General features: G+C 46.7%; 1 protein-coding gene across 2 annotated transcripts in view; it reads left to right on the top strand.

Moving 5' to 3' along the window:
* Window positions 1-12,689, top strand: part of LOC109891523 (rho GTPase-activating protein 39) — a 52,893-nt gene that overhangs the window by 17,814 nt on the left and 22,390 nt on the right. For both annotated transcript variants that reach the window (XM_031824965.1, XM_031824964.1), the window contains exon 2: window positions 3,044-4,507. In XM_031824965.1, coding sequence (XP_031680825.1) covers window positions 3,044-4,507 — 1,464 coding nt within the window. The remainder of the gene's footprint in view (window positions 1-3,043; window positions 4,508-12,689) is intronic.

The raw sequence follows: 12,689 nt of genomic DNA, 5'->3' as shown, positions 1-12,689 counted from the left end.
GGCTTACTATTTAAAAAATATGAAGAACAAGCTTGAAGGAAAAATACTGGCGTTTTGGTGCAGGTACAACTGACTAGAGCAAAGATAATATTGTGACAGTCAAACTGGAGGCATAAGCAGTCAATAGTCCTATGCTACACACACCCCCACTACTCTGCTTGCTGCTGTAAGGTAATGCCTCCTTGGGAGACTGGAGGGAGGCTGAGGAGTGGGTGTGTGGGATAGGACTATTGACTGCTCATGTCTCTAGTTTGACTGTCCCTTTTATTTCCACCCGCTTCCCGCCCATTAAGCTTTTGATCCATCAGTATAAAAGTCATCCCCTCCTCGACTGAAACTATCCATGGTGCCTCACTGCAGGAATTCTCTTTTGTGATTAGCTAGACTTGTAAACCCCCCCCCCCCTCCATCATGCCTATCCCTCATCACATCAAACTCTCAATTCAAAGAGGCTTTATTTGCATGTGAAACATGTTTACATTGTCTGTCTGTCTTTCTCTCTCTAGCTCACACACTCATTCTCTCTCTCACATAATGATGTATGTGGACTCTTACATTCTTTGACTGCAGAAGCTCAAAGAAAACAGGGTTAAGTTAGATTTATTCGTCTCTCTTCTTGAAGAGGTGGGTCATGTTAATTACAGTCATGTAAGCTGTGACAGGGAATTATGTGTCCTTGTTCAGAGTGGGAGGCAGATGGTCTCCCAACAGACAGCAGAAACATTCACACTGACTCCACACAGGCAGGGATCATGTGGAGGGCCCCTGTCCCCCTGGATGTTAACCTGGCAGTGACGAGGGGAACGCATACAGATAGTTTCCACTGAGCTTTATGCCCAATGCAAAGGCAGTCCTGTCGACTTGGCTGGTATTCTTCTCTTCTGAGGCTATTTTGAGGCTGGGGGTGCGGGTGGCATGTGTTGGGCATGTGTTGTGTACTGTGGCCCGTGCCAGACACCCTGCTCCCCCCCTTCACCACATGTTCTCTGGCCATGTATCCCAAATTGTAGGGAAATGGTCAAATACTCTCGTCCATGATGATCTGGGAGTACACTTGAAGAAAAAAAACCCGGCTCTATGCATTTACTGGTCTGTCAACCACTGACACCGCCCCCCAGTTAAAGGGGAATAAAGCAACCCAAGTGTTAACACACACAGGAACTTTATTTACACACACAAACATTCAGGTACATGGGGATGTACTGGAATGGTTGTGGTTCTCTAATGGACAGAAACGGAGGTAATGAACACACTTTACACAATGCAATAACTAATAGCACAAATAGAGCAACAGCTTTTAACAATAGAAACAATGTATACATGTCAACAAGCTCCGTCTCACTGCAGAATTAGACCATCCACGTTCTTCAAACGTCACATTTGGAATAATTTTTGTTGCTCTTGCTGCTCGGTATCATTCCATTTCTCCAAATGTTGAAGTTAAGGATTAAGTTTAAGCACTCATTCCGATTAGTTAAGGTTTGGGAAACGGTTAAAAACAAAAATTACTAACCTGTGTCCAGGACTAGGATCGAACGCGCAACCTTCTGATCCAGAGTCATGGGAGTACGCCCATCCACCACCCCTGTCCACAACACCCTAGCAAAACCCAAGCCTACTTGATGGTAATAGTGCTCACTGTTGCCCCTTCCCGACTTCCTCAGGACATGGATAGACGTCCAATTCTACTTCAATCTTGAATGACCTGGTTGATAAATGTATATGCTACCTGCACACATTACATAACAAAGTAAACATACAATACAACTAACTTTGGAGAACAATATACATGTCATGCAACTCCCTTTGTGCATGCACACCATCCCAGTCCACAGAAGTCCAGTTGTGTTGAGTAGGGCATAGGTGTAGGAGTTTTCTGCTCTCTCCGCAACTGCTTGGAAGAGACTGAGAAGTGTGACCTGGAGAGTCCGAAGGGTGTCCGGCACCCTAGCAACTGACATGGCAACCAATCAGAGCTAAGTCAAACAGGTCAGAGAGAGTTTGAGGCCGGATTATGGTAAAACTATACTATCAGTCATCGCTACTGGGGGATAGGGAGTTTATTTTTATTTTACCTTTATTTAACTAGGCAAGTCAGTTAAGAACAAATTCTTATTTTGGTCCGTACGCACTACCCTCTGTAGCACCTTGCGGTCGGATGCCAAGCAGTTGCAATACCAAGCAGTGATGCACCCAGTCAAGATGCTCTCAATGGTTCAGCTGTATAACTTTTGAAGATCTGAGGGCCCATGCCTCCTGAGGTTCTTCTCCAATGCCCTGTCTCTACCTCCTGCCTCCTCAACCTAGCCCCGAACCGGGTTCTCAGCCGACTATAAGGACACGACAGGCTGGCTGTGGGTCCCTCATGGATTCATTGGCACACTTGAAGTTGCTCTGCATCAGAGAACTAGATCAAAAGAGACCATATAAGGGATTTCTCAAAGGGAAACATGACCCAAATGTATCTCCTCAATCTGACAGGTTGCCCCCTTTCTCAATGACACATTCCTCTGTACCCTGTCTGTGTGTGTATGTGGGCCAGTCTCAAATGCCTCCCAGCCCCTTCCCAGCCCTCTGTGTTCTGCTGAGTTAGCTGCTAATGATCCTCATGCCATGCCCTGTGTGGTGCTGTTGGCTCGGATGGTGCTCTCCAGGCCTGCCGGCTGTGGTCCTAGTGCCGTACAGAGCGGGTCCACCTGTCCCTTAGTCAGATCACAGACGCACAGAGCTACTCCCGCTGCTCCTCAGCCCACCAGAGGGATGACATCACTGCTGAACCAGCATTCTATAGCACTCACACACAGATGGACACGTGTTGTGGTCACAAACATTCACTATACATATGGGTCTTGTAAGGGTGTTTGCTTTGTAGTACGTTTTTGACTTTAACTTGTGTGCAGGTTATCGGATAAGCATTTAACAGGGATGGTCATATCAGTAGGATTTCCATACTGAACAAAGTGTTTTGTTATTAATCGCATCAAAGCTGTTTTTCTCGTTACTCTCAGTCCTAACAACATTATTTTCTGTGTCTGTTTTTTAGTCCAGATTGGGTGGAGATCCTGGAGCCACGCTCTCGGGAGCGCATGTATGTGAACCTGGCCACTGGCGAATGCGGCTGGGACCCTCCCTTAGGCGCTCCCGTACGTCAGGCTGACGGCAACCAGTGGTGGGAGCTATTTGACCCCCAGAGCGGCCGCTTCTACTACTACAACTCCGTAGGACGCCAGACTGTCTGGCACCGACCCCAAGGGGGCGACATAGTTCCCCTCTCCCAACTACAGGCTATGAAGCGCTGCTCTGAGGCCAAGCGGGCCGGGGGAACTGGAGAGAGGGACAGGGAGCCTGGAACAGGTAGACTGGGGAGTACAGGCAGCCAGGGACACCGCACCCCTCGTCCAGAGCATTATGGAGCAGGGAGTACAGACAGCCAGGGACACCGCACCCCTCATCCAGAGTATTATGGAGTGGGGAGTACAGACAGCCAGGGACACCGCACCCCTCATCCAGAGCACCATGAACCAGGAAGCCTGGGGAGTACAGGCAGCCAGCGACACCGCACCCCTCGTCCAGAGCATTATGGAGCGGGGAGTACAGACAGCCAGGGACACCGCATCCCTCATCCAGAGCATTATGGAGTGGGGAGTACAGACAGCCAGGGACACCGCACCCCTCGTCCAGAGCACCATGAACCAGGAAGCCTGGGGAGTACAGGCAGCCAGCGACACCGCACCCCTCTTGCAGAGCATTATGGAGCGGGGAGTACAGACAGCCAGGGACACCGCATCCCTCATCCAGAGCATTATGGAGCGGGGAGTACAGACAGCCAGGGACACCGTACCCCTCGTCCAGAGCATTATGGAGCGGGGAGTACAGACAGCCAGGGACACCGCACCCCTCGTCCAGAGCACCATGAACCAGGAAGCCTGGGGAGTACAGGCAGCCAGCGACACCGCACCCCTCGTCCAGAGCATTATGGAGCGGGGAGTACAGACAGCCAGGGACACCGTACCCCTTGTCCAGAGCACCATGAACCAGGACGCCTGGGCAGTACAGACAGCCAGGGACACCGCACCCCTCATCCAGAGCATTATGGAGCGGGGAGTACAGACAGCCAGGGACACCGCACCCCTCATCCAGAGCATTATGGAGCAGGAAGCCTGGGGAGTACAGACAGCCAGGGACACCGCACCCCTCATCCAGAGCATTATGGAGCAGGAAGCCTGGGGAGTACAGACAGCCAGGGACACCGCACCCCTCCTCCAGAGCATTATGGAGCGGGGAGTACAGACAGCCAGGGACACAGCACCCCTCTCCCAGAGCACCATGAACCAGGAAGCCTGGGGAGTACAGGCAGCCAGGGACACCGCACCCCTCGTCCAGAGGATAGTAAGCCTGTCCCCAGAACCCCTGAGACCCCAAGTGAGAGAGAGACTTCAGACACAGTGGTGGACAGAAGACCAGCTCAGGGAGACAACAGCTCGGACGAAAGCAAGGAGTCACTGAGGTACGTCTGATCTCTTTGTTTTGCTATTGAACCAAATTACTGTTGATAGGGAGGACTATTTTTACTATTAGAGAATCATGTTTCAGGAAAGAGGCCATATGGTAATCGCAAAAACATATTTGTTATCCCATTGTGGCATACTGACTTTAAAATGCTTTTGGCATGAGACCATTTGACAAGTAAGGCTACCTCAGACTCCTTTATTTTCACTCTCACTTATCCTGACATTCCACATGCACCACGTTTTCATAATTTTCTCTGTGAATCACACCGCAACCATTTTAAAGCAATTGCTACCAAATGTGAAGACGGGTGCAGTCATAAAGTGCATGACATTCCCCTCTCCCTTCACGTTGGTAGAAAGGCACCTAACAGTAAGGGCCATTCAAAGACCCTATCGTGTGCTCAGCGCGGTGGCAGAATCCAAACCAGCATCTCCCCTTGAGAGGCAGATTCCACACATGCCAGCTCTATTTCCCCTGGCCCATGGCCACTAGTGCTGTCTCAGTGCCCCTGTGTGCTGCTCACTGCCACTACGCTCTAATCCAGCCCCATATACGCTCATTTATTTTTCCTAAAACAACACGAGGCCCCTTGCCATCAAAGACCAATGGGGGTCTCTGGTGGGGGAAACCATACCACCGTAGACAAAACATGACTGAGGTCCCCTTTAATAACATTTCAGAGGAAAGGAGTGTTGTCTGTTCTTGGGTAATAACATACTATATAGAACTTCTACATTCCAGTTAGTTCTTAATTAACAGGGGACCCTAGAGTTGTCTGTGTTTCTTCACTTCCCCCTGGCCCCTCTGCTCTCTACCTGGGTCCTGGGCATCAATCCTCAGCCACGTGGAGGACTTTACCTCGCTGGGGTCAGAAGGACTATCCTACCCTCTGACCCTGATTGCGTAAGGTGGAAGGGGAACTAATTGCTCACGGATTGCTGAGCCTGCCTGACTCTTTGACATTCCATCCTTTTTAGAAGCATTTACTCCCCAGGAATCTCCACCACTCTGCAGTCATCCCTAATGAGTCAATGTTTCCCAGAAGTCTCCATGTCTCCCCAAAACAATGGGCATCTGTGTCTCTGGGTGGAGCTGAAGAGTCTTAAACTCTTCTGGGCTTTGCACCCCACTTAGCCATATGGTGGTTTTCACTGGTCTCTCTCTCTGGGCTTGTAATTAGATCCCACCATGCAATGAGGAGAGAAGATGGAATGTGACAAACAATAAATGGATGAAAACAGAGTTTGTTTCATGTTTGGGGTTGGAGAGGAACATTTCGGGACCTGTGCTCTTCTCTTCTTCACTGTCTGGCTGATTAATAGCTGAGCCTAGTCATGATCAAAGGGACATTTCAAACATTTTCAACTTCATATTCTCCAGCACCACCCCAACATCAACCTACAGTATACAAATGGTGCGTTTCTATGTTTTGGAGTAAAAAATATAGAGGAACTGTTTCCAATGACATCATTAACTAATTATTATGTAACACCTACTCATAATTGGTTAAAACCGCGATTCAACGCTCATCTTCCTTTTGTAATACAAAACATATGTTGATGTTGGGGAGGTGCTGGAGATTGAGAATGAAGTAGAATTGTGTTGACATTTTCCTTTAAGAAACTCTGCCAGTTCAGTAGTGTGGAAGGCTCTGCCAGTTCAGTAGTGTGGAAGGCTCTGCCAGTTCAGTAGTGTGGAAGGCTCTGCCAGTTCAGTAGTGTGGAAGGCTCTGCCAGTTCAGTAGTGTGGAAGGCTCTGCCAGTTCAGTAGTGTGGAAGGCTTCGTAGGGCATGTAGTGCTCTATTGAGAGATGCACCAGATAGCCTTAGTTTGTTCAAAGATTTGTCTTGAGGAAAGTGTACGCTCTTTTTACAGAAGCATCATTCATTTATATTCCAGGACAGAAGTAGTCTGGGCATTCATGTATTCCATGCTGAACATGGGGTTTCTTGACATTCAGCTATGTGTGCATAATGTCTACTTCAGTTTGACCAAGTTCCCTTTTCTTACTTTGTTGAATCTGTTCAGAAATTCATGTGCATTTCAACAGTTGATGATGACGTTTGAGAGAAAAGTGTTCAGAGGAAACTTGACAATCAGTTGTTCCAATCCCAGTTTCCTTTTAGTTCTATAAATACATCGGAGGAGTGGTCTTACAATATCTATCTGCCTGTTAACACAGGGTTTCCCAAACTCTGTCCTGGGGCCCCTCCTGGGTGCATGTTTTGGTTTTTGCCCAAGCTCTACACAGCTGATCAAATGAACCAATTCATCATCAAGCTTTGATTATTTGAATCAGCTGTGTAGTACAAAGGCAAAAACCAAAATGAGCACCCAGAGGGGGACTCAGGACCGACTTTGGGAAACCCTGTGTTTACACACCAACTGTGTTATCCTAAGCACTGTTTAGTTTATACAGCTTTTTCTCTCGCTCGCGCACGTTAAATCTGTTACTCTTATCACATGGCCTGGGAATTTCTGGGTATTCTGACCCTGTACAGCTAATCAGGAAAATGCCTTAAACTCCTTAGGTCAACATGTCCAGAAGTACTAGAGTAAGGGATTCTGATCTTTTTAAACAGTAAATGGTTGGCGATCACCTTGCTTACGACCTCTGTACTGGATTGTGGATTTCACAACAGATGCAGTGTTTCCGCTGCAGTCATTTAGTTGTGGCGCTGCGCCCTTGCAAGCTCATTGCCACCACGCAAACAAATATGGAACAGCCGGGGCGCACTTTGAAGATACTAGACCAGTACACGTTTAATTCTCCCTTGCAAAATAAATGAGTAATGAATAGAAAATTCAGACAAGTCCATAGTTGATCTATTTACCTAGTCGATTTGTTGTTGTGCATTCTGTGTGAGATTAATATTCCTCTCTAGGCACATTGAAGTTGCGAGTACCATAGGAAGGGAAACATGCATTCTGACAAGCAGTCAATGCACAACAATTCATACTGCAATCATGGGGAAAACAGTTGGTTTAATGGCCTTTGTTAGAAAGAGGGGGTTCCCAGCATCCCGTTACCACTTTATTTATTCATTTATTATTTATTATCAACTCCTAAATATGCGGGAACTGCACCATTTTAAACCAAGAGTTTTTAATAGCTGAATGGTTAAATGCACCTTACTGCTCCGCAATTGGCTGTGAGTGTATAAGGGAGAGTGGGGCTGAATATAACATGGGTAGCTTGGGGTCAAGTGTATTCCAGTTAGTTTTAAACGGGAGACTGCTGTTCCTATAGTTGTCTGTGTGTCTCTTCACTTCCCCCTGGCCCCTGCTCTCTGCCTGGGTCCTGGGTTTCAAACCTCAGCCATGTGGAGGACCTCGCCATGGCCAGCAAGACTCTCCTACCCTCTGACCTCTGACCCTGATTGCGTAAGGTTGAATGGGGAACAGATGACCTGTGTGTGTATGTAGAGGGGATGCATGTGGGGTAGAAGTTGGGTTAGCTTGCCCTGTAGCTTGTCCTGTAGTGTTTTGGAGTTCCATGGGACAGATGAACTGTAGGGGAAGTGCCCTACTTGTTGAAGGCACGACAGAGATCTGTAAGGTATCCCAGTAGTGACTAGGGGTGGTTCACATATGGGTCATAGCAACCCATTATCCTGTGGGTTGCCCCAGGGTTAGAATGGGCCACAAAAGGAAGAAAGGCCCTCCGTTAATCACAAGTGGCCTTAGGGGCAACTGATCTGTGAGCTATCTCTGAAGAGGAAGTGAAGGTATGGTGAATAGTGAACTAAGTTACCAAAAGAATAGTATGTGCCTTTTCATTAGCCGCTAATGATATAGCTACACTCAAAAGACTAACACGATTCAATCCAAGGCAGTCAGGCGAAGATCAAACACACTTTAAACGTGTTGTTACGGATTGGTGCGCAATCGCCATTGCACAACGTGTGTAAGTCTACCTAGAGATTCTCATGAAATAGATATCTATTATATAGACATTTCTATGTTGACATATTCTTTCTGTGTCAAGATATGGGCTAATGGTATCCAGATTTCAGGCGCTATTCCTTACGTAGCCAAATTAATGAAGCCCTGAGTCTCTTATTTTGACGAAGATTCAAACCTTCCCTACTCAGCTCTGCGAATTAAAGCAAAAGTAAATCCAACCTGGTTATCATCACATGGGCTTCACTCTGAGTCATTGTAAGTATATCACCAGTACATTGAGGAGGAGTCTGTGGTTGAAATAGTTGAGTTTAAATGAGTCACATGTTGACTGGATGTTTCTAGGTCTGACACAGGCTCTAACACTTTCATCTGTCTGTGCAATCGGTGGATGGGACTAACAGCAGCGCTTTAAAGACATTGGGAATAAGACTTGTTCTCTTTTTCATCTCTATGCGCCTGGCTTGGTAAGATCATTTCTTAGTTCTTGCCAGATGTTGACTGAAGTCACTCTTATTGTGTCGTTTTTCCAGTTAAAAAGTACTACGTTGAACTTTAAGCATCTTGTTAAATGGGTCTGGGTGGCTGGTGCTTGTTGTGACTGTCCTTATTTCTTTCTCTCTATCCCTCTTTCTCTCTGTCCCAGTTTTCACTCTCTCCCTTGTAAAGTAAAAGTTTTATGGTGTCCTCAAAAAAACTAGATTAGACCTACTTTTTTAAATCATTTTTTAAAACTAGAACAGCAAGTCCAAGCTCTGGTTTTATTTTAAACCTGATCTAAGCATTACCATGTTACTGGACCTAGATGTCTTCATGTACAGATTTCTATGCTGAGAAGCCTTTCATTGCTCTGATAAACGGCCAGTGCCACCATGTGCACTAGTCTCTGGCATGACAAGCATGCGTATCGGTTGACCTAAAGGATCCATTAACCTTGACTATGAAAGTCAGCAATGTGAGCATGTTGGTTCTGTGGCTCCTGTGGCGCACCTCCAGATCAGTGTTAAGAGGATGTGTGATTGAGAGGATGTGGGATTTGTATTACTGTAATCCAAGGAGTGTGTTCTGATGCTGTATCTGGTTCCATATGAACACATGTAGAAGCACAGTTCAGATTCCACAGGCGTTTCTCTCTGACCCCACACTGGGATGGTCTCTCTCTGTCACCATGTCCTACAGTCTGGAAACCAGGGGTCCCGGTGTCTGTCCCCAGCCCCAGTGCCTCCTAGCTGGGTGGGGAGACGGCGGAGGGTAGGGTAGGGTGGTAGTGGGTGGTATGTGCAGCTGGTAGACATAGTGTCTCAGATCAGGGAGTTGCGTTCAGCTGTCTCATGATGACAGCTGGGTCTTTAACCTCAGAGGTGTCCCTGCAGGTCCCCCATCGCTCTGCCACTCCTGCTTGGGTTGTCTCTGTTGTGGGGTTCCTAGACTACATGACCAAAAGTATGCTGTGGACACCTGCTCATCGAACATCTCATTACAAAACCATGGGCATTAATATGGAATTGGTTCCCCCTTTAGGCTTTCCACTGGATGCTGGAACATTGCTGCGGGGACTTGCTTCCATTCAGCCACAAGCATTAGTGAGGTGGGGCACTGATGTTGGATGATTAGGCCTGGCTCGCAGTCGGCATTCCAATTCATCCCAGATTCGTCCGTTGGACTGCCAGATGGCGAAGCGTGATTGATCACTCCAGACAACGCGTTTCCACTGCTCCAAAGTCCCATGGCCGGGGAGCTTTACATCACACCAGCTGATGCTTGACATTGCGCATTGGGATCTTAGGCTTGTGTGGGGCTGCTCGGCCATGGAAACCCATTTCATGAAGCTCCCAACGAACAGTTCTTGTGCTGACGTTACTTCCGGAATCCGTTTGGAACTCGGTAGTGAGTGCTTCAACCAAGGACAGACCATTTTTACGTGCTTCAGCACTTGGCGGTCCCGTTCTGTGTGCTTGTGTGGCCTACCACTTCGCGTCTGAGCCGTTGTTGCTGCTAGACCTTTCCACTTCACAATAACAGCACTTACAGTTGACTGCTGCAGCTCTAGCAGAGCAGAAATTTGATGAACTGACTTGTTGGAAAGGTGACATCCTATGACGGTGCCAAGTTGAAAGTCACTGAGCTCTTCAGTAAGGCCATTCTACTGCCAATGTTTGTCTATGGAGATTGCATGGCAGTGTAATCGATTGTATACACCTGTCAGCAACAGGTGTGGATGAACTAGCCGAATCCACTAATTTGAAGGGGTGTCCACATACATACATATATTGTGTATATCACTTTTGCATTGGGATATTCCTCCAATGTTGGTTTCTGATGACGTTTGTGTCAAACCATGTGGTCACTGTTGGAAATTGACCTTTGTCTTGTATCCTTCTTCTACGCAGATTGTAATGATCTCATTGGCCCAAGCTCTGAGGTGTTTGTGTTCAGAGCCTGGCCTATAGGACCTCATTTCCTCTTCCTGTCTGACGGAATGACGATAATAGCCCCTGTTTTGATACTCCTACTATTCCCAGGGGCTTGTATTTTAGGGGTACTTCCCCATCCATATCCCTATCCACCAGTGACTCAGCTGATGGGTTTTACAACCATGGTTATTCCAGGAAGGAAAGAAAAAACATTTCTTTGCAAATAGCTTAATACGTATATTTAGCTGGCTTTTCCTACCACAATCACACTCCGTGGAGGTAGGAGCAGTGGTCAGGGGTGTATGACACCAGAGCTGCCGAGACAAATTGAAATTCGCTGACCGTTAAGTTGATTTGCTGCGCCATAACCCAATCGAATTACCCAGTTGGGCTCCAAAGGATTCTAACTTAATTTCAACCTTCGGCGTTACCCAACGTCTCAGATGTTAGCCAAGGCCTTAAGGAATGTGTGTGTCTCTATGGAAAACAAGTGAATGTGTTAAATCTCATTTTATTTGTCACATGTGCCGAATACAACCAGTGTACTTACAAGCCCTTAACCAACAATGCAGTTTAAGAAAATACCTTAAAAACACAAGTAAGATAAGAATTCCAAATAATTAAAGAGCAGCAGTAAATAATATGTACATGTAGGTAGAGTTATTAAAATGACTATGCATAGATAATAACAGAGTAGCAGGAGGGTGGGGGGGGGCAATGCAAATAGTCTGGGTAGCCTTTTGATTAGCTGTTCAGGAGTCTTATGGCTTGGGGGTAGAAGCTGCGAAAGTATTCACCCCCCTTGGCATTTTTCCTATTTTGTTGCCTTACAACCTGGAGTTAAAACAGTTTTTTTGGGGGGGGTAGTATCATTTGATTTACAAAACATGCCACTTTGACAATGCAAAATGTTTTATTGTGAACAAGAAATAAGCCAAGAGAACTGAACTTGAGCGTGCTTAAATATTCACCCCCCCAAAGTCGATACTTTGTAGAGCCACCTTTTGCAGCAATTACAGCTGCACGTCTCTTGTGGTATGTCTCTATAAGCTTGGCACATCAAGCCACTGGGATTTTTGGCCATTCTTCAAGACAAAAATGCTCCCGCTCCTTCAAGTTGGATGGGTTCCGCTGGTGTACAGCAATCTTTAAGTCATACCACAGATTCTCAATTGGATTGAGGTCTGGGCTTTGATGAGGCCATTCCAAGACATTTACAGTTGATGTCGGAAGTTTACATACACCTAGGCAAATTCATTTAAACTCAGTTTTTCACAATACCTGACATTTAGAATAATAGTTGAGAGAATGATTAATTTCAGCTTTTATTTCTTTCATCACATTCCCAGTGGGTCAGAAGTTTACATACACTCAATTAGTATTTGGTAGCATTGCCTTTTAACTTGGGTCAAATGTTTCGGGTAGCCTTCCACAAGCTTCCCACAATAAATTGGGTGCATTTTGGCCCATTCCTCCTGACAGAGCTGGTGTAACTGAGTCAGCGCTGTAGGCCTCCTTGCTCGCACACACATTTTCAGTTCGGCCCCCAAATTTTCTATGGGATTGAGGTCAGGGCTTTGTGATGGCCACTCCAATACCTTGACTTTGTTGTCCTTAAGCCATTTTTCCACAACTTTGGAAGTATGCTTGGGGTCATTGTCCATTTGGAAGGCCCATTTGCGACCAAGCTTTAACTTCCTGATTGATGTCTTTAGATGTTGCTTCAATGTATCCACATAATTTTCCTGCCTCATGATGCAATCTATTTTGTGAAGTGCACCAGTCCCTCCTTCAGCAAAGCACCCCCACAACATGATGATGCCACCCTTGTGCTTCACGGTTGGGGTGGTGTTCTTCGGC

This window comes from Oncorhynchus kisutch, linkage group LG5, assembly GCF_002021735.2.
Source record: "Oncorhynchus kisutch isolate 150728-3 linkage group LG5, Okis_V2, whole genome shotgun sequence".
Taxonomy (NCBI): Eukaryota; Metazoa; Chordata; class Actinopteri; order Salmoniformes; family Salmonidae; genus Oncorhynchus; species Oncorhynchus kisutch.
Note: the sequence above shows the minus strand (reverse complement) of the source record. Positions and strands in the feature narration are given on the sequence as shown.